This window comes from Onychomys torridus, chromosome 11 (genome assembly GCF_903995425.1).
Source record: "Onychomys torridus chromosome 11, mOncTor1.1, whole genome shotgun sequence".
In the NCBI taxonomy this organism is placed as follows: domain Eukaryota; kingdom Metazoa; phylum Chordata; class Mammalia; order Rodentia; family Cricetidae; genus Onychomys; species Onychomys torridus.
In genome coordinates this window covers 61,541,526-61,569,280 of record NC_050453.1, presented here as the reverse complement: position 1 = coordinate 61,569,280, position 27,755 = coordinate 61,541,526, and the positions used below count along the sequence as shown (strand labels likewise).

At 47.6% G+C, this 27,755-nt stretch overlaps 1 protein-coding gene across 1 annotated transcript; it reads left to right on the top strand.

Annotated features, from left to right (window-relative positions):
• Positions 1-532: 532 nt before the first annotated feature.
• On the top strand, positions 533-27,423 carry Pm20d1 (peptidase M20 domain containing 1). The gene is made up of 13 exons (XM_036202263.1): positions 533-716; positions 2,087-2,173; positions 6,627-6,859; positions 7,457-7,543; positions 8,042-8,175; positions 8,955-9,074; positions 10,253-10,328; positions 10,787-10,848; positions 11,062-11,140; positions 13,393-13,464; positions 19,982-20,150; positions 21,790-21,889; positions 24,168-27,423. Exons 1-13 carry the CDS (start codon positions 563-565, stop codon positions 24,289-24,291), a joined length of 1,497 nt encoding a protein of 498 aa, XP_036058156.1. The 5' UTR covers positions 533-562; the 3' UTR covers positions 24,292-27,423.
• Positions 27,424-27,755: the final 332 nt, after the last annotated feature.

Here is a 27,755-nt window from a genome sequence, read left to right as displayed (position 1 = left end):
CTCCAACTACAGGTAGATTCCATCCTTTGCACATTATTGTGTTCAGTTATGCTCAGAAAAGGTTCAAAACAGCTCCATCAAAATTCCTACACAGGAGCAAACTGTCCTAAGCTGGTACGTCAAAGCACATTCTGTTGCAGTGTTAGATGATAAATTAAAGCCGAAATCCACCGAGTTCTTCCATAGAACCTAGGGACTAGGAGTCAAAATCTAAATCTAAACAGACTTCAGAAAGACTGAGGTCTAATAAACTTGGTTTACACGCCCACTGAACTGGCTTCCTCTCATACAGCGAAAGAGTCGCAGTATTGCGAAGCACCAGAGGACTAGCCCTAACCTTTGCCCAGGGCATAGTATTGCTTCACGGTTCGCTTCCTGACTCTACTCCCGCCTACTGTGGGAAACCACACACCCCTACAGGCTTTGCGGGGCGGGGGCGGGGTCGTGCTGTTGATTGGTTAGCTGCCATCCAGCCCAAGCGATGATTGGTCAGCGGCGAGTCAGGCTTTGGGCTCTTAGGTCCAAACTCCAGCCGAACTGCAGGCGCCCCGGGAGAGAAGATATGGCTGGACTGTGCGTTAGCGTGCGGGCACCGGCAGCGGCACTCCTGCTTTTTCTCGCCACCGTCTCTGGATCCACCGACCCTAGCGGGGCGTCGCGGATCCCTTCCCAGTTCAGCGAGGAGGAGCGCGTCGCTATTAAAGAAGCACTGAAAGGTGAACCTCCGCCCCCTTGTGCTCAGATGTGGGTCCCTCGGTCCCCAGGCAGCCCGGGACTGTCACCCTTTGCAGAGGGACCCACCACTGCTCAGGCTAGAGTTCCATCCGCCACACTGCCGGCCAGCCCAATCAGCGTTCCCGCACACGTCCCGGCACACGGTGCACGGGTCTAGCACGCTCCTGGCGTCGGTGTCCCCTTACCTAGCCTGGATGCTCCAGCTTCTCTCCTCTTGGCAAAGCCGACACCCACTCCACCCCTGCCTGCCTCCTATAAGTGTTTGTAGCACTTTCAACTTCTGAAAGGTTTCATGTCTGTTAAATCTCCGCGGTGTCTTAAAACTGATTAGCTTCGTTAAATGGGCCCCGGTAAGGACTGGGCTCTGGGTGGGTAGCAACATTTTAGAGGCAGTGGGACTCGCTGGCTCTGAGGTGAATGAGTTGTTCTTGGGGTGTAATATTTATCTAGTTGCCCCCTAATACGAGGGCCTAACAAGGCAACTAACTCATTGGCCTAAGTCTGTGCCTTTCAAGAGGAAAGAGCAGCATTTGTGTACAGGGCTCATGGGATGCTTTGTGACCACTGGGCTCAGCTCCTCTTTTCCGTTCATGAAATAGTGGATTAATAAAAACTGCATACGCAAACATGTGCAGGCCAACACAGGGACCAAACGCTAGCCCCTATGTGGGAGATGGATTATGCATATCCTGGCGTGACAGGCCTGGGAAGAGCTTTCCCATCGTGCAAAATAGCCCTCTGCAAACTGGTGGGCTGCGGCAGAGTCCCTTTGCACACAAGAAAACAAAAGTTTACCACGACCTCATAACATCATGAGGTAGAACGCTTTAACAAGATGCAAAGCATCCACGTTCAGATGTTGGATCTGCTCCCAGGTAGGCAGTTTAATCTTTTTGGACTTAAGATTCCCCCTTTGGAGCTGGGTGGTGGTGGTTCACACCTTTAATCCCAGCACTGAGGAGGCAGAGCTAGGCGGATCTCTGTGAGTTCCAGGAAAGGCGCAAAGCTACACAGGGAAACCCTGTCTTGAAAAAACCAAAAAAAAAAAAAAAAAAAAAGGCAATCTTCTTGTTTTGGCCTTTGAGGTGCTGGGATTACAGGTGTGCACCATCACATCAGCTATGGTTTCAGACTTTTTGTTTTCAGACAGAATTTCTCTATAGTTCTGGCTGTTCTAGAACTCGCTCTGTAGACCAGGCTGGCCTTGAACTCAGAGATCTGCCTGCCTCTGCCTCCCATGTGCTGGGATTAAAGGCGTGCACCACCAAGCCCCGTAGTTTCAGATTTTTATTAGAAACTTCCAACCTCTATCAACTTGAATCCTCCATCTCTGACTGTTGAATCTTGACAGGTGCCATCCAGATTCCCACAGTGTCTTTCAGCCATGAGGAATCCAACACCACAGCCCTTGCAGAGTTTGGAGAATACATTCGCAAAGGTCAGCTGCAAACTGGGGGCCAAGGATGGCAGAGATACACCGGGGACCTTGTCCTTGACAAGGTGATAAGGACATATATTTTGTCACTGATAGAGGACAGTCACATTTTGGGGGGTTGCTTTTTACTTTGTACATGGACTGTATAGAAAGGAGAATCCAAAAGTTTCACAGTAGAGGGTAAAGTGAGAACTGTAGACTCGCCTTTGAAGAACCAAACTAGCCATAGTTCTCTAAGTACGTATCCGTTTGATGTAGATCATTAGCAGGTAAAACAGGGCATTCCTTCCCTTGTGCAAATGTCTAGAGCTCTGTCCCAGCACCTCCCACTCCTACTACCCTACACCCATTCACACAGCTTGCAAGGCACTCCACCTACTGGGCTCCATTCACAGTCATTACTAACACGTCCCTAAACCTCTTGGCAGCCAACATCCTTGACCTGTCCTATCATCCTCTCCCTTCATGACTGTAGAGCTGTAGAGCCCAGAGCTGGGAAGAATGAATTGGGGAAGGTATTAGAATTCTCCTTAGTAAAAAGAGAGAGAGAGAGAGAGAGAGAGAGAGAGAGAGAGAGGAAAAAAGAAAGAAAGAGAGAGAGAGAGAGAGAGAGAGAGAAAAAGAGAGAAAGAAAGAAAGAAAGAAAGAAAGAAAGAAAGAAAGAAAGAAAGAAAGAAAGAAAGAAAGAAATCTAGTGGAGAATGGGGAGGCCCCCTTTCAGGATGTCAGAGGTGGAAGAAGCAGGCTTAGGGGCATCAAGTAGGCCCCTCTCTAACACTCTGAGACAAATGGATCTGGGACTAAAGCCTTGTCACCAGGCAAGAAGTCATTACCAGAGAAGGGAGGGGCTGAGAGGGGGAATGAACTAGGGGCCTGGAGATATAGTTCAGTGATAGAGTGTTTGCCTGCTATTTGCAAGACCCTGGATGCAATCCCAAATCTGTCTTCCCCACCCCCCTCTCTCCTCTCTCACCAAAAATAAAAACAATTTAAATTAGAAAACTAAATATATACCGTGACAGTAGACTAAGCAAGCTGCGTGACGGCTGGACCACAGTCTTCAGTTTTGTTTTTTTTACTCTGTGTGTGTGTGTGTGTGTGTGTGTGTGTGTGTAGATATGCACAGAGGAATAAGTGGATTCTTCCCAAAAAGTCCAGGGGGGATTAGCTAGACCACCTGTATTAAGGCATGGCAGTAATATGAGTAGTCTGCCCTAAGAACATCCACACCTACCTACATACAGAAGTATGGCCAGACAGACAGAATAGATTTTATCTCCACAAAGTACAAATAGTGGCCGGGTGGTGGCGGCAGCAGCGCACGCCTTTAATCCCAGCGCTGGGAGGCAGAGGCAGGTGGATCTCAGTGAGTTTGAGGCCAGCCTGGGCTACAGAATGAGATCTAGGACAGGCACCAAAACTACACAGAGAAACCCTGTTTTGAGAAAACAAACAAACAAAAAGAATATAAAGTTTGCCAGGCTTGCTTTTAATCGCAGCACTGGGGAAGCAGAGGCAGGCAGATCTCTGAGTTTGAGGCAAGCCTGGTCTGTAGAGTGAATTAGGTCAGCCTGAGCTAAACAGAGAAGTCAAAACAAAAACATACCTTTAATCTGAGCACTCAGGAAATAGAGGCAGGTGGATCTTTGTGAGTTCAAGGCCAGCCTGGCCTACATAGTAACTTCCAGGACAGCCAGAGCTATGTAGAGACCTTGTCTAAATAAATAATATTTTTACTCATGGAAGATACAACAATAGCAAACATTTGTCTATTTCAACAATCAAGTAAGAGAAAAAGTTGGTGGGGGTGCCCAAATAGCCAGTCTCTGACCAGTTCTAAAGTGGGATCATGCACCGTGTTCCCCATCCCAGCACATCACAGACAGGTCCATGGTTCTTTACCCTTGGGGAGGACACTTTTGCTTAAGAAAGTGATTATGAAATCAGTAGCTTGTCTAGTACTGTGTCTGTTACAAGATGGCTCAGTGTAGTTCTGGGGGGCATTTGACACTGTACAGAAATGTGTTGTGAGCATAAAAAGCACTAATTTTCATGATACATCTGATTGTATGTGGTACACCAACATAAAATCAGGCAAAACACACATATACTTAAAAAAGTAATCAGTTTTTAAAAATATTAAACACAGCTGTCTGTCTGTATCCATGGATTTCATGTGTGGGTTCTACCAACCTTTGATTGAAAATATGAAAAGCTAGACATGGCGGCTCACATCTGTAATCCCAGAACTTGGAAGGCTGAGGCAGGAGGATCATGGGATCCTAGACTACATGGTGAAAGCATGTCTCAAAAAACAGAAAAGACAATCAAATCTTGCTGTCTGGAATAGTTTAATATCAATTTGACCCAGGCTAAAGTCATCTGAGGGGAGGGAAGCGCGACTGAGAAAACACCTCCATAAGATTGGGCTGTACGAGAGCCTGTAGGTCATTTCCTTAGTGATTGATGGGGGAGGGTCCAGCCCATTGTGGGTGGAGCCATTCCCGGGCTGCTGGTCCTGGGTTCTGTAAGAAAGCAGGCTGAGCCTGGCAGTGGTGGCGGACGCCTTTAATCCCAGCACTTGGGAGGCAGAGCCAGGTGGATCTCTGTGAGTTCGAGGCCAGCCTGGGCTACCAAGTGAGTTCCAGGAAAGGCGCAAAGCTACACAGAGAAACCCTGTCTCGAAAAACCCAAAAAAAAAGAAAGAAGGAAGGAAGGAAGGAAAGAAAGAAGGAAAGAAAGCAAGCAGGCTGAATGTAAAAGTGGATGGAGAAAGGGGTTTACTGCGTGACTCACTGGGTCACACTGCAGCTTCCATGATGAGATTTTCCCTTTCTCCCCCTTTTTTTCCCCCTTTTTTCTCTTAAATTTTATTTTGTTTTACCCAGGGGGTTGGGGGGTTGGAGGAGGGATCTGGATAGGACCAGGAGGCATGATATGAAAGACACAGAGAATAAATAAAAAGTGAAGTTTAAAAAAAAGAAAAGCAAGCCAGGGGGAACAAGCCAGTTGACTGCACCCCCCATGGCCTCTGCATCAGCTTCTGCCTCCAGGTTCCTGCCCTGTGTGAGTTCCTGTCCTGACTTCCTTCAGTGATGGGCAGTGATGAGGAAGTGTAAGTCAAATTAACCCTTTCCTCCCCCAGTTGCTTTGGTCATGGTGTTTCATCACAGCAATAGTAACCCTACCTAGATACGTGCATGTCTCTGGCTCTCCATCTGCATCCTGTTGGTCCAGTTGGGACAGTATACTGTCGGTAATTGAGGCAAGGGCAGTTTCTTTGCCCAGATGGCCAGCTTTTGCCATAAAGAAAGCAAACTCCATATGGAGGTACCTTGATGCCCATCATCTTTTCTGAAGTAAATTGGTGCTGTCGGGAACAGATGTGTCTTGCTGCCATGAAAAGCCTTAGGTTATTAAACATATTAAATGCCATATTCTATAGGTCTTTGAAGTGAAGACCATCTAGCTATCTAAATATATATTTATTACCATGGAAACGTACCTAACATGACCATAAGTTTGACTATTATAGATGGCTATTAATCTGTATTTCTTAATTATATATTACATTTTAAATAAGCTGCATAAACATAATACCCTAAACAAGAATAGAAACATGCATACAGTATAACAAAATTAACTTTAAATTTGAATCAATAAATTAAAACCCATACAATATAAAACTTTGAGATTAATAGTTGTCTTTTGGATTAAATAATCTTCTCTTTTATCCTATCATTTCTATATCCCCTTTTCTTTTCAGAGCAAGGTCCTTTGCTGCCCATCTTGCCTCAGCTAACGACTCCTCAGACTCCGCCCTTCTTCCTCCCAGCATTCTCAGTGTGGCTCTCCCCCCTAACCTTATCCTTATTGGCCGGTCAGCTTCTTTATTAAACCAATCACAGCAACATATATTCACACAGAGTAAAGGAATAGTCCACATGTGTGCCGTTTTGCCTGCTTGTATGTCTATGCCCTATGTATACAGGTTCCTCAGAGGCCAGGAGAGGGCATCAGATTCCCTTGGAACTGGAGTTACAGATGGTTGTGGGTCACCATGTGGGTGCTAGGAACTGAATCCAAGTTCTTTGCAAGAGCAGTTAATGTTCTTAAACTCTGAGCCGTCTCTCCAGCTCTAATATTTAATGGTACAGTTTTAAATAGCATTTTAAAATAGGAAGGGTTTGATCCTGGAGGGAATGTCTGTGTGAGTATACATTATGTTACATATATATTATAATGTACACACACACACACACACACACACACACACACACACACACAGAAGAGGAATTTCAGAAACTGAATAGATGGATCAGAATTTATATCTGTGAGGAGCATTCATATTTAAAAATAGAGAAAGAAAGAAAAGGTCTTGGGAGCAGGAAATGGGAGGGAAACAGAAGGAAACTGGCCCTGGCTTTCTAACTGCTTCTTATTCGTTTGTCTCAAGTTTTCCCTACAGTGTTCCACAGCAGCCTTATCCAACATGAAGTCGTGGCAGAGTATAGCCACCTATTCACTGTCCAAGGCTCAGACCCCAGTTTGCAACCCTACATGCTGATGGCTCACTTCGACGTGGTTCCTGCCTCTGAAGAAGGATGGGAGGTGCCCCCGTTCTCAGGCCTGGAGCGTGACGGCTTCATCCATGGCCGAGGCACACTGGACAACAAGAACTCCGTGATGGTCTGAAATGCTATGCTTAATACCTGACCTAGAGCCCAAAGTTTACTGCAGGATGGGAGAATTTGACTGGCTGTGGGACAGGAAGGAGGTTATGGTTGCAAGAATTAGCTGGAGCTGGGTGGTGGTGGAGCGCGCCTTTCATCTCAGAACTCAGAAGGCAGAGACAGGTAGATCTCTGAGTTCAAGGCCAGCCTGGCATATAGAAGGGAGGGAGAAAAGGAGGGAGGGAGAGAGAAGAAAAAGAAAGGAAGGAAGGAAAGAAAGGAAGGAAGGAAGGAAGGAAGAAAGGAAGAAAGAAAGAAAGAAAAAGAAAGAAAGGAACAGGCTGTAAGAGGCCTGAATGGTAGCTATCAATTTTTCACTTAATTTTCTGGACCTTGATTTCTCAACCATGTAGGAATTGGGGGTAGATAATCCGCTGCACAGGGACCCTTTCAGCTGGCTTTTTTCGGGTACTAAGGGTTCTCTACAGAGCTCTGGACCACCTGAAGTTGTTCTCTTTAAAGCCAGTCTATCAGATCTTAGTTCCACCATCCCTGATGAGTGACTCTGACACCCTACTTAGATAGTGAACCTTTCTCCTCTTCTGAATCCTAGGCAATCCTGCAGGCCTTGGAGCTCCTGTTGATCAGAAACTATAGACCCAGAAGATCTTTCTTCATGGCATTTGGCCATGATGAGGAGGTAAGCCGTGTACCCAGTACTTGTCTCAGGGTCTCTTAGAGATGGGGTGCTTTATCCTGATCCAGTATACCCATCAGCTACAGGGGCTCCATGAGATTCTGAAGCTGTTCGTCAGTTTCTCTGTGTGTCTGTGTGCCAGAACTAAACTTACTCGTAATATCTAAGGCAAGCAGATAGTCCAGCAATGCTACCCCAGGAACCAAAATACAGCAGAAAGAGAACTAAGCGTTTCATTCACAACAGCAAGGCCGCCAGCTTTAAACCTTGACGAACCCTTCATTTCTGGATCCCAGTTTCTTCACTTGTGAAATTAGTGGGACCCAGAGGGACTCGGACATTGGATGATTCTGTGAGACAAAATTATCTCAGGCCCCGCCCCACCAAAAAAGGCTAGGAAGGAAGGTTCTGGAGGGGCCAGCTGAGGGAGTCTCCATTCGCTGTCTCTATTTGCCTGTTTCTGGCTGAGAAGGGCAGTAGCTTTGTATTCTCTGTCTACAGGTGTCTGGGACAAAGGGAGCTCTGAAGATCTCAGCACTCCTACAGGCTAGGGGTGTTCGGCTGGCCTTCCTTGTGGACGAGGGGAGTTTCATCTTGGAAGATTTTATTCCAAACCTCAAGAAGCCCTTTGCCATGTAAGTGAATCACCCATCTTCCATCCTGAGAGTTATCAGTCTATTAGAGACTCTCCGGCCTGCCACCTGTAAGCCCCAGTCATATGCTGTTGCATCACTCACCCTCATTCTCAACATGTCCTGGGCTGGACATCCTCTCATGCCCTTCTTCTAGTGTTGAATTTTTCAAAACAGCGTGAAGCTAACTTCCCAGACCACCTGAAGTGCAATCTTTTTGTTTTGTTTTTGTTTTTTGAGACAGAGTTTCTTTGTGTAGCTTTTTGGAGCCTGTCCTGGATCTTGCTTTGTAGACCAGGCTGGCCTCAAACTCACAGAGATCCGCCTGCCTCTGCCTCTTGAGTGCTGGGATTAAAGGTGTGCGCCACCACCCACCCAGCCACTGAAGTGCAATCTTAATTAGTCTTAATAAAAACTATATCGGGGGTGAGGGTGGGGTGTGAAATCTGAAAGGTCAAAGAAGCAGAGCAGTAACCACAGTCACTTCTTAATTCTACAAAATCTCAGATTAAATGGGCAGGATCCTGTCTCTATGAATCCTCAGACTGAATGGGCAAGATCCTGTCTCTACCCACCTTATATTCCTGTCTCCACTTCCCATGTGCTGGGATTAAAGGTGTGTGCCTCTGCTGCCTGGCCCCATGGTTAAATAGTGGCTGGCTCCACCCTCTGATCTCCAGGCAAGCTGTATTTGTCAGAACACAAAGAAACTTCTCATACAACATGAGCCCTGTGGGTCTAGGGAAGCAGCCTGAAGACTCATCTCTGGTCCTCTCCCACAGGATTTCACTCTCAGAGAAGGGTGCGCTTGATCTGATGCTCCAAGTAAACATGACTCCAGGCCACTCTTCAGCTCCCCCAAAGGAGACAAGCATTGGCATCCTTTCCGCGGCTGTCAGCCGGTAAGCAGCTCCTGGCTCTGCCGCAGCTCCTGGCTCCCATCCCAGGACTGCTTTGGATGGAAGACCTGGTATTTGCCCACTTTGAGACTGAAGAGCCTGCCTGCCTATACTTCCTGCCATAGAGCTGGCCCAAGGAGCAGAGGTGAAGGTCACCAATACCAAGAACAGGACTAGGATCAAAGGATCTATCAGTACAGCTAGAGGGCATGCAGGAACCAGTAGACAGAAACCTAGCCAGAGAGCTGGGTAGTCCGGAGCCCAGCCAAACAGTTAGAATTACGAGTTGGCAGTGACTGGTAAAGCTGTCTAAATTCTGCTGCTTTGGCAGGAGGACCAAGATAAATAAGAGGTACTGGCTGGGGATAAAACCCCACGTTTACAAGAACAACGCTTACCTGTGTCTAGGTTCTCTTAGCAAAGTAAAAAGAAAGTGTGCTGGCTAGTTCAGTCAACTTGACGCAAGCTGGAGTCATCAGAGAGGAGGGAGCCTCCGTTGAGAAAATACCTCCATAAGAGGGGGCTATAGGCAAGCCTGTGGGGCGGTTTCTTAATTAGTGGTTGATGTGAGAGGGCCCAGCCCAGTGTGGGTGGTGCCATCCCTGGCTGGTGGTCCTGGGTGTTATAAAGCAGGCTGAGCAAGCCATGGGGAGCAAGCCAGTGAGCAGCAACCCGTGTGGCCTCTGCATTGGTTCCTGCCCTGTTTGAGTTCCTGTCCTGACTTCCTTCAATGATGGACAGTGATGTGGAAGTATAGGCCAAATCAACCCTTTCCTCCCCAAGTTGCCCTCGGTCATGGTGTTTCATCACAGCAACAGTAACCCTAACTAGGACAGAGCTGCTTTGTGTCAGGGAATATGTTAAAAATTGAGATGGCCCCTTCCCTAAGGAAGGCCAAGTTGGTACAGTAGCCTGGCAGCCTGGCCACAATTTGGTAAGCACTGTGAGAGTGGGCACAGGGTGGCAGAGGAGCAGAGCAAGAGAAGGACGTGACCCTGACTTACACTTGTGGCGGGGAAGGCTCCTGCTGATGCTCTGGACCTTCGGCTCGGCTTGCTGGAGGTGACAGGCAGGGGATGTCTGAGCAGACTTGTTGAAACTTGCACCCAACGCCCGCATCTTCAGGACGCTGATCTTGGTCTGGGAGAGGCCTAGTCTTGAGAACTCTGTTTCTCTTCCAGACTGGAGCAGACACCCATACCGAACATGTTTGGAAGTGGGCCGATGAAGAAGGCATTGAAGCTACTGGCAAATGAGGTGTGGGAAGAACGTTCGGTGCTCCTGGCCAGCTGTGGAGGAGGAGCAGAAAGTGGGTGGAGAAGGAAGGAGCTGGAGAGTAATAAAAGGGCCACTCTGTCAGTCTGGTCTCTGCCCATTCTCACCTCATCCCAGCCAGTGGCTGAGCCAAGAAAGGGCGTGTTGTCTGAAGTTGATAGGACTTACCCAAGGTCCTGCGGCCTAACGTGCCCAGGTCCCCTGGAAAGCTGTTTCTCACTCATCCTTTGTGACTGCTGAGCAATTGTTCCAAAGAGTCAGATTTGCCCATCCAGGTGGAAACTGCCTCACTCCAGCAGAGACTGAGTCAGCTGATGGGGGGGAGGGGGGGCATTGAGCTCTGAGCCCTGAGGTAGGCCTCAAGTAGAGAGACTCAGGCCTCAGCAGAAGCTGTTGTGTCGACCCGTTCCCTCCTGCTGACCTTGATCTTTCTTTTCCAGTTTCCCTTCCCTGCCAATATAGTCTTGAACAACCTGTGGCTCTTTCGGCCCATTGTAAGCAGGTAATGTATTACGTTTCCCCCTCTAAATCTCCCCTCTCCAGCCCCCCATCCGACCCCCCCACCCCCCGTTTCTTGGCTTACCTGGCCATAGATACTTCATGTAATTAATTATAGGCCGGTGTCTCTCTCAGCCTGAAAGGTCTCAAGGTTTAGGACAGAGAGTGAAATTTCAAGCCTTCTTCCTAATGTCTAACCATAACCTTTTCGCTGTAGGTTAATGGAGAGGAATCCTGTAACCAACGCGCTGGTCAGAACCACCACAGCCCTCACCATATTCAACGCAGGAGTCAAGGTAACATCATCCGGTTCCTCTGGCTACACTTGCACCTCCAGCCCTTGAATTTTATATTTGGGCTTCCCCTTCCTGCTGTGGCTACAGTAAAGGAAGGGCCAGTGTGGTCCCGTACCACTGTTCTGACATCTGCTGGAGAAGCCTCAAGAGCAAGGGCTCCAGCAAATGTCTGCAGCCCACTGAGTGTGGTCACATCTATCTATGCGTGTGTAGAGGGGACTGGGGGCATTGGATCTCCTAACCCATGCCCCGAATGTCATTCTGCATGTTTTATATTTTCCTAGCACTTCGGTCATAAGGACTAAAACTTTCACACCCTTTAATCGTCAAAGGTCTCTGTTTTTGTTTATTCACTTACTTTTTAGTAGGTTGAGAGCCCTATCACTGCACCATAGCACCGGCCAAGGAGAATCTTTTATGAAAGCCTTTGTTTTTGAAGATTTATACACCGAACTACTTCAGTGGGTGGTTAATGTACGTTCCCCTGATATAAATTCAAAGACACACTCACTTGCCACTCATAAAATTTATGATATCTTTCCCCCAAATCCGCCTCAATAAATGTAATTTCCATATAAGTCTTACTTTTCTAGAAATAAGGATCAATAATTTGATAAGCTTTTATTCCATAAAGCAAGCATTAAGCTTTCAGTAAATCGGCTCACTTGCAGTTCAACTACTAAGGAGTATATCTTGTTGAGGGACCAGGCCTGGCCCACAAAAGCGTAGGGCTTTGAAGAGAATTAGACCCACCCGTAACCATCAGGACCACCAGCACAACTTCAAGCACCACTATTTTCCTGAAGTACAATATGATCTTGAACTATACTAATCTGGAAAACAAGACTGACTTGGGCTTGGCATCTTGTTTGTATGGTGTCTCACTGTGTAGCCCTTGCTGACCTAGAACTCACTACGTAGACCAGGTTGGCCTAAAACCCGCAGAGCTCCACCTGCCTCTACTTCCTGAGTGCTGGGATGAAAGGCGTGCGCCACCACACTGGGTCCCAAGTTTTGATAAAAGTGAATGATACCTCCAAATTTACTTCTGCCTTAATGAACCTAAGCCAACCCAGGTTATCTTCACCAGCTACTGTTCAAAATAGTCATATATGTCCAGCTATTGCTTGATGGCCAGCATAGTGTGCTCTTGCCTTTGACCTGTGGTGTTCTCTCCACCGGGGCCGGGGGATACTCCATTTGATTCTTCTAGGACTATGCAGGTAGCATTGCTGCAACCACCAGCTGGAAAAGCAGAGGTGCCGTGAAGGAGCAGCTACTCAAAAATCACACTGCCAGTTTGTACTACCTAGCATGTTACTGTACCTGGTGCTGGGTTTTTTTTTTTTTTTTTGTTTTGTTTTTCGAGACAGGGTTTCTCTGTGTAGCTTTGTGCCTTTCCTGGAACTCACTCTGTAGCCCAGGCTGTCCTTGAACTCACAGAGATCCTCCTGCCTCTGCCTCCCGAATGCTGGGATTAAACACGTGTGCCACTGCCTCCCGGCACTTTTTCCACATCTTACCAGTTCAAAGAAAGATGAAATCTCTCTCAAGACATCAAGGAAATACCCCTCTGTAGTCTGTCTTCTCCACACTAGTCATAAGTTCAGACAAAAAATAGGTAGATTTTGTACCTAGACATGTAAAGCAACCACCACTACCATCCCTTAAGGACTTAAACACAGCTTACTATGGAAGAGACCCTTGAGACGCTGGGTGTTCCACCCTGAGTGTGCCAGGGTTTTTTTTGTTTGTTTGTTTGTTTGTTTTGTTTGGTTTGGTTTTTTGAGACGGAGTTTCTCTGTGTAGCTTTGCGCCTTTCCTGGAACTCAGTCTGTAGACCAGGCTGGCTGCAAACTCACAGAGATCTGCCTGCCTCTGCCTCCCGAGTGCTGGGATTAAAGGCATGCACCACCACCACCCGGTGCGCCGGTATTAACAGAAGTGACCAGGGTGTCCTGGGAACATACACACAGAAGGCTCCCGAAGGCACAGCACAGTTGTCTGGGCAATCACAGGGAAAGCAAGCCTGTTCCGAACTGCTCTGTGAGCCCTCCAGGACCAAGAAACACACAGCTCTCACCTAAAGCAGAGGCCCTAAAAGTGTTCACTGTAACAGCAGGGCGAAGGCCAGGAGAAGACCAGGGCAGTTGCTTCTCGTCCTCCTGGTTGGGGGTTGGTGTTTCCTGGGCAGGGGCCAGCTCTGGAAGACATGAGGAGGGTTCAGGCCAGCTTTCTGGTTCTCTGTCTAGGTGAACGTCATTCCCCCATTGGCTCAGGCTACAATCAACTTCCGGATTCACCCTTCGCAGACAGTACACGAGGTGAGTACTTGCGTTCCCAAGAGCAGATGCGGCATCAAGAAGTAGGGCTCTCGAAACCCGAGGTTTGCTTTGTTTTCCAAAAGCTCCTAGGTATCAGCTGCATAGGACATATCTGGTTTGGGAAAACTTGGAGTCTAAGGCTGAGAAAGAAATACAGCTATATGATACTGATAGTTTACATCTTTATAGCGGGCTTGCTGTGTGCTTGGCGCTATGCTTCCGTATACAAACGCATGCACTCACTCATTAGCCCTCGACCACCCAATAAGCTAGGATCTCTACTGTCCCCACTCAGCTAAGGAAACCTGCGGTGCAGAGCAACAGAGCCCTTAGGCAGTATGCCTGTGAGTACATAACCGACGATCTGGCTCCCGGGTTGCTGCTTTTTCCAACCCTTCACTGCTGCTGTAATAATGAGGAGTGAACAGTCTCCCACAGGATCACTGCAAAGCCACCTCGAAGGTCAAAACAGCCTTTTCTTACTAATGGAAATTTGAGCTGGGTGTTAAAGGACCATTAAGATGTTGCTAAGAGGGGCTGGAGAGATGGCTCAGTGGTTAAAAGCACCTCTTCCAGAGGTCCTGAGTTCAATTCCCAGCAACTACATGGTGGCTCACAATCATCTGAAATGGGGTCTGGCACCCTCCTCTGGCCTACAAGGATACATGCAGACAGAACACAGTATGTATAATAAATCTTTAAAATAATAATTAAAAAAAAAAAAGATGTTGCTAAAAATAAGATCTTAAGGGTTGGGGATTTAGCTCAGTGATAGAGCGCTTACCTAGCAAGCGCAAGGCCCTGGGTTCAGTCCTCAGCTCTGAAAAATCCAAAAAACTAAACAAACAAAAATAAGATCTTAAGGCAAAAGAGTAGATAAATGAGAATATAGGGAAGTTTGAGACTAGCCTAGGCTAGAGACCTTGCCTCAAAAACAACAGCAAGACATGAGCAGTACTAAATGAACTCAGCTAGTTGTGTGTGTGTGGCTGGGGGTCAGCTTGTAAAAAAATAATAATTTAAAGAATGAGTCCACGAATTTGAGAAAGAGTGGGGGAATATGGGAGGGGTTAAAGGGTGGAATGATATAAATATAGTACTCATATGAAATTCTCAGTAACAACAAAACCAAATAGATAATGGAAAGCAGCACAGAAGCTGGGGAAACGGCTCAGTGGGAGAATGCTTGTTGTGTAAGCCTGAGGACCTCAGTTTGGATTCCCACAGAAAAGCCAGGTAAACTGTAAGCAGACGTTTCCATGTCCCGATTGCCCAGTCCCAAATAAACACATAGAGGCATATAAGAACTATAAATGCTCAGCCGGTAGCTCAGGCTTATTACTAAGTAGCTCTTACACTTAAATTAACTCATAATTCTTATCTATGTTTAACCATGTAGCTTGCTTTTTTTTTTTTTTTTTTTTAGCTGAGGACAGAACCCAGGGACTTGTGCTTGCTAGGCAAGCGCTCTACCACTGAGCTAAATCCCCAACCCCAGCCACGTAGCTTTGAACCCTTTCTCATTACAACATTCTTATCTTACTTCCTCTGCATCTGGCTAACAGCTCCTGACTCCACCCTTTCTCTTCCCATCATCCTCAGTTTGGCTTTCCTGCCTAACTTCCTGCCCAGCTACAGGCCTGTCAACTTTTTATTAACCAATGAGAATAATCTATATTCATAGTGTAGAAAAGGATTGTTCCACAGTGCACCTCTTAACATAGCACACGGGGAGCAGAGCTAGGGTCCTTGGAGCTTGCTGGCTGCCCAGTCGATCTAGCTGACTTAATGAACTCTAAGTTCAGACCCTGTCCTAAAAACATAAGGTGGACCAGGATATGATGGTACATGCAATTAACCCCCAGGGCTTGGGAGACAGAGGTAGGTGAAACTCTGAGTTCAAGGCCAGCCTGGTCTGTATAGCAAGTTCCAAGCCAGATGTCTTAGTCAGTGTTCTATTGCTGTGGAGAGAGACCATGACCTCAGCAACTCTTATAAAACAAAGCATTTCACTGGAGCTTGCTTACAGTTTCAGAGGCTTAGTCCATTCTCATCATGGCAGGAAACATGGCCACACACAGGCAGACCTGGTTCTAGAGAGGTAGCTGAGAGTTCTACATCTGGATCCACAGGCACCAGGAAGAGAGAGACCCTGGGCCTGGCTTGGGCTTTTGAACCCTCAAAGCCCACCTCCAGTGACACACCTCCTTCAACAAGGCCACATCTCCTAATCCTTCTAAGTAGTGCCCTGATGACTAAGCATTCAAACATGAGCCTGTGGGGACCATTCTTATTCAAACGTCTACACCAGGCAAGGCTACATAGTGAGGTCTTGTCTCAAAAATAAAATAAAAAGTAAGGCAGAGAACAATAGAGAAAGGCACCCAACACTGACCTCTGATCTGTTTATCACACACACACACACACACACACACACACACACACACACACAGGAACATATATGCACATGAACATGAACGCACACACACATTCACAATGACAATAATAACAACAAAAGGAAAGAAAACCCCAAAAGGCAACCCAGCAGCTGGGAGATGGATAGTCCATTCTAGAATACAGTAGGGACTCTGGCCCGTATCCTCAAGAGTCAGACACACCTAGGTTTCTCCTTGTTGGTTTTCAAGAGTCCTTCCCATGTAAGATTCATCTGCCCCTATGCAGGGAGGGAGGTGTGTTCATTATAGACACAGGAGTGGGTTAACAGCCTGCCTGCCTGGCCTTGGGAAAGGGGCCTGAGCTCAGTGTGAATCCTGGATTCGGCTGCTTTTCATCAGGTGCCAACCTTGTTCTCTCCCTGGAGGCTCATAGGACCAGGAAATCACTGAATTTAATCAGCTGAGCTTTCCACCTGCTTTTTTCTTTTTTTTCCAGCTCATTCCAACTCTATTCTTTTCCAAAGGCTGTTTTCCACCCATTAAGGCTTTCATCTCCCTGGTCCTAACCACAGAGGCCTTCCCTCCTATCTATCTGATGACACTCCTGGAATCCCCTGGACTCATCCTGGCCACCTGCCCCAGTGAGGGATGGAAAATCTCCGTCCTTTAGATGGCTCAGAGAACCCGTTTGTCCTGGTCACTCTTTCTTGTCCAGGGGCCACAAGCTCAGAGCTTCATGCTGGGTCCAGTGGGAACACACGTGGGGGCCACAGCTCCCATTAGCTACACTTACTCCTCTTCCCCACAATGTAGAGGTAGGTGGCTGGGGACACACACACACACACACACACACACACACACACACACACACACACACACACACACACACGTTGAGAGCCCTCCCATTATATCCCCAGCCCCTCCCCATTTTTTCCTATTTTTGTTATTTTGAAACAGGGCCTTTCTAAGTTACCCAAGCTGGCCTTGAACTTGTCATCCTTCAAAGTAGCTAGGATTACAGGCCTGCACCCCTGGACCTAGCTAGATGTTCTTCTAAGCACTTGGGATAGTGGTGATGCAGAAAGACAAGACTCCCATTCTAATGGTACTTGTGCGTGGTCCAGTGAGAAGGGACAGCAGCAAGCTTTGAGTTATCGAACGAATGAACAAGGTGGCAGAAGTGGGAAGTGGTGTAAGGAAGTGGCTGCCATGTCACACAGTGATTGTGAAGTGGCAGTGGGGACATACGCAGAATGAAATGCAGGGGCAGTGAAGTGTTAGCTGGGCATATTGACATGCCATTTTTTTCAAAAGATGGGGTCTCAAGCCAGGCGGTGGTGGTGTACACCTTTAATCCCAGCACTCGGGAGGCAGAGACAGGCAGATCTCTGTGAGTTCGAGGCCAGCCTGGGCTACAGAGTTCCAGGAAAGGAGCAAAGCTACACAGAGAAACCCTGTCTCGGAAAACAAACAAACAAACAAAACAAAACAAAAAAACAAAACGGGGTCTCACTGTGTAGCCCCCACTGGCCTGGAACTCATTGTAGATCAGGCTGGGCTTGGACTCACAGATCCTCCTGCCTCTGCTGGAATTAAAGGTATGCTCGACCACACCCAGCCAGCCAGCCAGGCCTTTACCCCTGCCCTCAGGAGGTTCATATAAGATAGTAAGTTAGAGGCCACTCTGGGTTACAGTAATTGTCTGTTTGTAGTGAAGGGACATGACCCCTCCAGCAATAATCAGAGGTACAGTATTGGGACTAGAAGGAGGGACTACCCATGGGGAGAGAGATCTCCAAGGTGGCTATAGAGCACACTGACCATTTAGTTCTCTGTCTACAGTCCTTCCAGCACATTACCACAGTCTGTGGTGTTCTCTTTTATGTCTAGAGATATTTTCCTTTCACATGTGTTACGTTTTTTGACGGTAAGAATACTGGCTATCTAAAACTTGGTCAGGTCTTTATGGTTGTGAATCCAGCTTCCGTCCTGCTCTGTGGGCTGCTTACCGGAAGACCCACAGCAGGCAACCACTCAGTATATACTGTCCCATTTTTTAGCATGCTGGTTATGAATATCTTCCTTGTGATGCCCTTGAGGCGTGGCTTGATGTAACACCTAACCCCATTTCCTTCTTCCATAGCGTGCATACTGCACTGAGAATGTAATAGTAGACACGTCATAAACACTGAGAAGAATCTCAGCTCCTGTCACAGAGGAGCACAGGCACAGGGAGGTCTGGGGGCTTGCCCAAAGTCACACCACTGTGACCAATTATCCAGAGCACAACATTTTTGTCATGCCTCATTTTCTTTAACCCACCCTTCTCCACCTTAGGAATATCATTTTGCCTCTTCTCTGCTAGTACCATATTCTCTCTTCAGACTCAAAATTCCTAACACCAAACTACACACCTAAGATGAATGCTTTTCTTTTTTCTTTTCTTTTGTTTGTTTTTGGAGACAGGGTTTCTCTGTGTAGCTTTGGCACCTTTCCTGGAACTTACTCTGTAGCCCAGGCTGGCCTCGAACTCACAGAGATCCGCCTGGCTCTGCATCCCAAGTTGGTGGCATTCGCCACCACTGCCTGGCTGATGAATTCTTTTCTAATCCTCACCTCCTCTTCTGGTGTACTCAGGACTCAGTAAAGCACCTTCCTTAGGTATTCAGAGACTCAGCCCAGCACTGCTAACTACACAATGGGCAAGGTACTTAGGGGAACCATGCCTGTTATCATTTTTGTTGGTTCTTGTCTGTTTTAGCTCAAGTAGCCAACATTTATTCCTTTTCAGCTCAACCCTATAGATAATGAGGCTGACATACAGTGTCTGCCTCTGGATCAGGCCCCCGCCTCTCACTAAAAGGAGCCAGTCATCATACCTTCTTCAGTTTCCAGATGCAGAAACCTCTGGAATGACTGAAGAAGGAAAAACAGGCACAGCCCCTATCTACTGCAGGTGATAACTTAGGAGCCTTTCCCTGGATAAAATAATATGTGAAGACTATACATACTTTTTTTTAAGGTACTGGGACTTGAACCTATGGCCTTATGCATGCTAGGCAAGTATTCTGCCGTTGAGCCATACCCACGGTGAATTTGGTGTTGACTGAGAGTATTGGGGGTACTAGAGCTGAGGTAAAACTGAGCTCTGATTGAAAACCAGCTCTTAGAACTCTCACCCATTCCCCGAAGGATATTTACTTCGATTCTGATGGAGTTTCTGAGCTACAAATGGGAGCCTTCACTGCTCTCTCCAGATCTGGCTTCTACCACACTTCAAGGGGCCATTAGCCTAAAATGAGTATCCAAATAATGTCCCCATTTAGTGATCTCCAGCTATGAGACACAGGCCATTGTAGAACAGAAGCAGCTTCAGACTCACCATTGATCAAATGGTTGATATTGAGCTTTTCCTGTGGGGCTGACTGGATTGGGGGACCACTGTAAGCCTCCAGGTCCATTCCTTCATGTGACCTGAGCCTCCTCCGAGTCTGATCTACATCCTTCCTGGGAGCAGGGATTTCAATGGATCCCCCTAGTCACCTCAGGCTCGGGTTTTCTGGGAGTTTCCTCATGGTCCTTCTCAATAAAAAGAGGCAAAGGGAAACCCTTCAGCCACAGCACCACGCTCCTGATTTTGTGGGCATGGTGAGCTCATCTTTCTGGCTTGGTGTATTTGGTTACAAATAGGTAGCAGCTCAAGAGAGGAAAAAGAAAACTACGTGGTCCAGTCCTTTGCAACCCGTGTCTGCACCCCAAGGCGCTCAGGTTGAAGCAGGATCGGCCCCTTGAGATGGCTGAGATTCTCTCCCTACTGTCCCTTATACTTTACCTAAGCCCATGGCTCACAACCCGAGGGAAAAAATTAATTTCCAGGTTATCCAGTTCCCCATCTGATTCGGAGCTGTAAGATAATCCTCCCAAACTCTTAGCTGAATTCTGCCATGCTTTCTAGGAAGTGCCAGCTCTTACATCACCCACAGCCAGGCAGGAAAAAGCTGGGGTCCCACTGCAAAAACAATCTTTTCTCTAAACTCCAGAGTGCTACCTTGCTGAAACAAAATATCTGAATTCCGTGCTTAGATAGCAGACCTGTGACCCTCTTTGTTTCTATCCTGAAGGTCCTAGAACTCGTCAAGAACATCGTGGCTGATGACCGCGTCCAGCTGCATGTGTTGAGATCCTTTGAGCCCCTGCCGGTCAGCCCTTCAGATGCCCAGGCCATGGGCTACCAGCTGCTTCATCAGACCATACAGTCTGTCTTCCCGGAAGTCAATATTGTTGTCCCCGGTAATGACTTCATGAGCTGTGGCTGGTGGGTGGTGGTGGCTGGGACTGCTTCCTATCTGATGTCCCATTCCCTACCCCCAAGCCAGCTATTCATCCTGGAAACAGCTGGCTGCTTCTGTCCCTGGAACTGTATTTTTCCCTCGGGGTGGAAGTGAGAAAGGAAACAGGAAAGGGAGAGAAACAATAAATTGGGTCAGTCGAGGATGGGTCCTTGCTTAATCGAGAGAAGCAGTGTTCCATGTCCCTCTGCCATAGAGGAGGGGGTGGCTTAGAATATTCCTCTCCTGGAGGAGTTACCTCCGGGAGAGTAACAGCTGAGGAGCAGGACGCAGAATAGCAGCCCAGAAAAGCCTCTGTCTGAGTCCATTTATACCACTGCTCCTCAGTCTAATGCCTGCAGATCCCCGTGCATTCCCCCCAACCTTCTAGCATACCATCTAAATCCGCCAGGGGTTCTCCCAGGGAACTTCATAAAGTGTAGAACATCTGGACCCACTCGTATATCCCAGCTGGAATCTGCCTTTTTGAAAGATGCTCCCAGAGGATTTTGGCATAGTGATGACTGAGCAGTTTCCAAATCTCTGGTCTCGATGTGTGGGCATGTTCTAATGTGAAAGCCTGTGTCCAGTTTCCTTCTAGGTAGGTTCACACGTGGCTTTCTATGAACTTCTAAGAACCCCTGGCTCTCACAGTGCATATCCTCCTCTTTCAGCCTCAGCGGCTCTCTCCACCCCATCCTTACCGCTGGCCATCATCCATCCCATCAGTAGGGTCAGGCTCAATAGGGGTGGAGAAAATCAGCAGGAAGAAATCCACAGAGCACAGAGTAAGACTCAGGCACCCATGTGAAATAAGAAGAGGAGAACACAGAACACCAAGTACCACCTTGAACCATCTCACTGCCCTTGAACTGAACCTGGGGATGTCTTTTCCCAGAGGCCATGCCTATTCAAGGCGGATCCCAGCCAAGCCGGGTGACCTATCCTTTGGGACAGTAGGAGATTGGGAGGAGTTTCCTAGGACTTTCCCATCCGAGCTTTGCCTCCCAGACAGAGTCATCCCTCAGAAGATGAGACCAGCAGAACATTCCCATGAGGAGGGATCTTGTTCTACCTCAGTAAAATGTCCCCACAGTTGTTGACTTCTGTCCTAAGTGATACACAATACAGGCCAAGGGGTCTCTCTAAACTCTTGATTGACAGCAAATGGCCTTGACTGTGGGGATACAGTGAAAGAACTCCCTGGTCATCCTGGGACGAGAACAACTTAGCTTCCGGCCACTCAGGGCTGTCTCACCAGTGCTTCCAGGACATTCCATGTTCCTGGTTAAAGTTATAGTTTTTGTAAGGATTTGAAAAAAGGAAGCTTAGACAATAAAAAAATGTCTTAGGTGCTAGGTGTTGCATGTCTTTAGTGCCAGCACTTGGGGGGCGAGGCAGGCGGATCTTTGTGAGTTTGAAGCCAGCCTGGTCTACAGGTCAAGTTCCAGGACAGTCAGGGCTACCCAGAGAAGCGCTGTCCTAGGCAGATGCTCTTAGGAAGACCCAGGAATTGGCTCCCAGTCATCACCCAGCTTCCCCTACTTCATTGGCCAGGTGGCTCACATAAAGCCCATTTTCTCTTACTCTTCCCTTTCTAGGTATTTGTATTGCCAACACAGACAGCCGGCACTATGCCAACCTCACCAACGGCATCTACCTCTTCAACCCCATTTTCCTGCAGCCTCAGGGCTTCAGTAGGTAAGTGGAACAGGGTTAAGCAGCAGGGCAGAGAGGAGATGTATCTGAACTGTCCCTTCCCATTTGGGTGACTTACACAATAGAGGAAAGCCAGATTCTGACAAATTGGAGAGATTCTAGAACCCACACTGGCATCGTGCCTCCAGGAATTGTGATAATAACCCCTATGTGCACTCCTCTTTTAAAAAATGGAGAGACTCAGGTGACTGGTGAGAACTCGTTGAAAATAAGGTAAAGCTGAATGTAGTAGCCTATAATCCTAGCACTTAAGAGACTGAGTCAGGAGGATGGCCATTTTTTAAAAACTTATTTTGTGTATGAGTGTTTTGTTTGCATGTATAGCTAGCTGTACATTTACATGCATTGCTTTTGGGGGCCAGAAGGGGCACCCCAGAACAGATGGTTGTGAACCACCATGTGGATGCTGGGACTCAAACCCAGATCCTCTGGAAAAGCAGACAGTGCTGTTAACTGCTGAGCCATCTCTCCAGCCCCATGGATTGCCAAACTTAAATCCAGCCTGAGCTATGTAACAAAACCATGTCTAGGAAGGAAGGAGGAGACCCTTAAGAGACTACTCACCCCTGGACCTCACTGTCTCCACCTATAAAATAAGGAGACCCTCCATCATTCTTTGATAAGCAAACTGACGTGAGTTCACAGGTGGGCATACTAGTTGGCCTTCTCAGAAGAAATACTGTGGGAATCCAAAATGTGAGTACCAACTTTAACTATCATGTGTGACTATTTTGTGATTCTTCAGCAAATCCACCCCCCCTAGACAGGGTTTCTCTGTATAGCTTTGCGCCTTTCCTGGATCTCGCTCTGTAGACCAGGCTGGCCCCGAATTCACAGAAATCTGCCTGCCTCTGCCTCCCGAGTGCTGGGATTACAGGCGTGCGCCGCCACCACCACCCGGCATCTTCAGCAAATTTTGACTCTTGAAGTCTGAGAATATAATTTCCATTTAGCCTTCTGCAATCTGTTACATCAGGCCTGATTTCTTCACCACCACAAGTCACTTGAAACAGAATAAAAGTGTTTGAATGTGATCTTAAGAATAGCATTCATTATCATAAATATAGTTATTGAATGAATACTGCGAATGTAATCAATGAATACCACAAATGTAATTAATTTCATGAGTGTAATTAATGAATATCATGAATATAATTAATATCTTGAATGCAATTCATGCCACTGAATTGTGAACTTGAAAATTATTACAATTGTAAATATTATGTTCATTTAAAAAAATAAGGTGGAGCTGGGCAGTAGAGGTGCACGCCTTTAACCCCAGCACTCGGGAGGCAGAGCCAGGCGGATCTCTGTGAGTTCAAGGTCAGCCTGGTCTACAGAGTGAGATCCAGGACAGGCACCAAAACTACATGGAGAAACCCTGTCCCGAGGGGGAAAAAAAGGTGGAATATAATCACCATACATTATATGAGTATATGAAATTGAAGACAACGATGTTCTAAAACAGGAAGTGGTGATGGTGTCATGGGCCTATGAGGATGCTGGACTAAAGTCTATCAATTTGTGCAAACAGGCAAATTGTGTACTATGTGAAATTATTTGTCAATAAAGATTTTATAAAACGTAAAAAAAAAATAGCATTCATGTCAGGCAGTAGTAGCGAATGCTTTTAATCCCAGCCCTCAGGAGGCAGAGGCAGGCAAGTCTCTGAGTTCAATGCCAGCCTGGTCTACACAGTGAGTTCCAAGGCAGCCAGGGCTACACAGAGAAATCCTGTCTCAAAAAAAAAAAAAAAAAGCATGGTATTGATGCTGTGGGGTTTGTTACAGTTGGAATAAGTGGCCCATCTCTTTCCCATCATCTTTACACTTTGGTGGGAAAGAGGCTGGAGGGGTGCCCCAGGTTGTTGTCTCCTGCCCTCTCTTACCCCCGTGTGCAAACACGTAGGGAAAACTCAGGCAGGGGACTCTATTCTAAGAAAAGGAGAATCAGGAAGATAATTCTACCAGAGGAGAAACGGGGCTCAGAACCAAAGACTGGGTGAAACTCCCCCAGAGTTTATTCATTATCTCTCCCCCCCCACACACACCCCTGCTGTTCTTGTGTGTGAGCACAGGTCCTTGAGAAATAACTGGTGTATCACACATAAGCTGACAAATGACTTTTCTCACCTTGCCCCCATGGAGGGCCAAAGACCAGTCATGGGGCATGGGGATGGGGATGGGGTGCAGGAAGGGTGTTCTGTGTCAGCTCCTGTGACCCTTATCTCCTCCCCCCAAATTCATTCTTCTTCCCTCAGTATCCATGGAATCAACGAGAAGATCTCAGTCCAGAACTACGAGAACCAGGTGAAGTTCATCTTTGAGTTGATCCAGAATGCTGACACCTACAAGGAACCAGTTCCTCACCTGCACGAACTATGAGGCGAGGCCCCAGCTGGGTGAGAGGTGCCAGCACTGGGCCAGGACTAACCTGCGGGCAGAGAGAGCTGGTTTTGACAAAAGGTTTGGTGGAAACCACCTTGTCATGCAGATTTCGTCGGCCTAGCTCCCTCCTCCACTCACCATAGAACAAGCTCCAAGGAGGCAGAGAAGATGCGCAGATCTAGCCTGACATCCCCCGGACGGACGACGTCTATACTCTTCCCGAGTGGCCTCTCCTGCCTCTGACCTGCCTCAGAAGGTGTTGGCCTGACTCATGCTGGTTATTTAACTAGTCTGCCTTCCCAGCCTGCCTTAACTTCACAAATGCAGATTTTGGAAACATCTCAAGCAGGTTTTATCTAGATGGAACGCTAACTTGAGCTGAACTGTTCTAGAATTTCCTTTCTCCCGTCACCCGCTCTCTTCGTGGACTTGGGACCTGCCTTTCCTACCTCTGCTGTGCTTCCTTCCTCCATTCTCTATCTAGTCCACATCTGAGTAACTCGGTCAGACTGAGACGCTCCCCCAAGCACGGTCGGTCAAATAAAGGGGTCTGTGACAGGTGAGCCTGAGGGGAGGCTCTGAGGGAACCCCAGAACTCCTGGTTCCAGAGGCTGGGGCCTGAAAAAAGCAAGCTGCTGTCCTCGGGCTCCTGGAACTTTCCTCCCCTCTCTGCCCAGTTCCTGCCACCTGCTGTTGCCGCCCCACCCCAGGAGGCACTAATCTGTGGAAACGGTTCCCTGGCACAGCCTTATTTACCCAGGTCCCCACAGGAACTCATGATCCAGCCTCTCACTGGAGCCCAGAACCAGCAGAGCCGTGGCCCTGGCACCATGTCCTGTTTCAGAATGACCAAGGGGACGTGGGGGTCAAGAAAGGGGGTGGCTAGAGGGGCTCCTCCCTGGGCAAGAGAGGCAAGGGGAGGTCACCTCCAAGAGAGCCTAGCAGAGCTCCTGTCTTCTCTGGGGACTCCAACCCTAGGCGTATTTGAATCTGCCCAGTAGCTGCCAGGTGGGGGGCATTGGAAAGCAGCATTTCTTGGCGCCAGGCCAGGATCTGTGCTTTGTGGGTCACAAGGGAGTCGAGGTCACAAGGGGAGACACAGAAGAGGTACTGAAAGGCCTCCCTCTTTTTCCCTCTCCAAGTGAGGGCCTTCCATGTCTCCTAAGGGTTTGGTAGCACTGGGTTTCCTTGCCCCCCCCACCTCAGAACCCCCATTCTCCCTCCCCCAGAGCCCTTACCTTCCTCCCGTAGATGTGAACTGCTCCTTGCAGCTCTGGCTTAATTGGCAGTGTTAGGAACAGAGTGGGGATTATTCAGGCCTTTTTTGTTACTCCTGCTGAGATTCACATTCCTTCCCTGGCTCTCCCTTTTTGGCCACTCCAGTACTTATTCAGCCTTTGCTGGAGGGCAAGCTTAAGAACAAAAATAACCCTTCACTTTTGTGCAGAGCCCTACAAAGTAGTCCCGTGCACCTTATCTCAGCTCTGTGAATACGCTGTTGGCACTCCTTCCTACAGAGATGGACTGGATTCTGAGTGGGTTGCACATTGAGCTGGAAACGGTTGCTTGAACCCACGTTACCTGGCTCCCAAAGGCACCACTGGTCTCTGATCCTGACTCACCTACTCCCCACTGATTTCTTATTTAATTCTCATAACAACTACTGAGGTGTGAGTGTGTCCCCCACATTTGTAGGTTGTAAACTCAGTCACAGGAGAAAAGTGCCCGGAGGAAGGAAACATAACGACTGTGGTCTGCCTTTGTGTGGCTGTTAGGATTAAGACAAGGCCATTGGGGCTGAGCCTCATCATTGACTTCTTTGTGGCTTTTTAAGAATAGAGTTTGAGAAAATTGACACGTTTAATCTGATTTGGACATCCCACCATGAATACGTGTGTCGAAATATCACACAGTACCCCATTAAAAGAGAGAAGGGGAGGGGGGAGACCAGAAGACAGACAAGTTCATACATGCATTCCCTGCATCTTGCCATGTGATGCCCTATGCTCTCTCCACCGGGGCAAACCAGTGCTCCCCACAGGATTTTAAAGCTGCAGGGCTGTGAGCCAAAACAACCCCACTTTCTTTATAACTCAGCCCAGTTAGCAGTATTGTGTCCTTGGAAACAGAAAACTGAACAGCACAACTCCGATGTGCTATTGCTTATTTTATAAATGAAGTCCCAGGTTTACAGATGTCAAGGTTGCCCAAGGTCATGCAGGTGCTAAGGACAGGGTCTCTCTGAACCCAAAGTCTGCAATGATAGTTGTTCTGAAGAGAAAACAGACTCCCCAAAAGCCCAAGGTGACAGGATGCTTAAGGGACTGTTGTAGGACTAGAAGGAGGTCCAGATCCCCAAGTCCTGCCTCCCCTCACCCCCAGAAACTGTGGGGTTTGGCTTATTCCTTGTGACCCAGGGAAATGCAGAGAACAAAGACTCCTCCATCTGGAATTATTTCCTTGCTCTAGTTCTCTGTTCCCCTGGCTAACCTCCCCCTATTCACACCTCTCCCTGTCTGCCCACATGCATTTCTTCCTGCCCTCCTCCCGCTCTCTAGGTTCAGCTCTTTTCCCTTCTTTGAGAACAATCGAGCCTCTAATTATCCTTGAGTGACAGGAGGAGAATGAGCAGGGAGCTTGTCCCCGTCCATCTTACTTCCTTTTCCAGCTTTAGAAAGGAAAAGCTTTCTGAAACCCCCAATGGGAAGAAGGAGGCTTGAGAGGGAAGGGCTCAGAGTCCCTGAGAACTCAAGCCAGGGCGGTGGCCCTGAAGGCTCCTAGAGGAGGTGGCCCAAAGCGTTAGCTGGCGTGGCTAGAATTAGACTCTGCATAAGATGGACAATAAATCTGAGGTATTCCTCCAACCCCCACCCTACCCATCTGCCAGTCCCCAAGTTCACTTGAAAGAGAGCCAGCATACATATACGACGAACATATCCCATGACCCTAATCAAGAAAAAGCTCAAGCTTTCTACTTAGATCTCACTGCATTCCTGCCTAGGTGGGAAGCAAGACAAAATATGTGTAATCAAAGATGGGGAACCCAAATTGGGCTGCGATCTTTGATTGTGAGTCTTGAGCTAAAAATATTTTTATTTTTATCTTTGAGACAGGGTCTCACTATGTAGCCCTGGCTGCCCTGGAACTTGCTATGTAGACCAGGATGGCCTTAAACTCGCAGAGATCCTCCTGCCTCTGCCTCCTGAATGCTGTGATTAAAGCCGTGTACCTCTGACTTCGTATTCTTTTCTTCCAGTAAGAGCTAAACAATTCTTCAAACGTTTTTTGACAACATAAAATTTTAATTGAAATAAAACAACTTGAAATTCTTGTTTGATGTCCAGAACACTGTCAGTAATGAAACTGCCCCTTTGCATATGTTACTTTTAGATCTACAAATATAAAAATTTCAGAATTGAATAAAATGTTTAATACTAAAAGAAGTTCTTTGGCCATTCTGC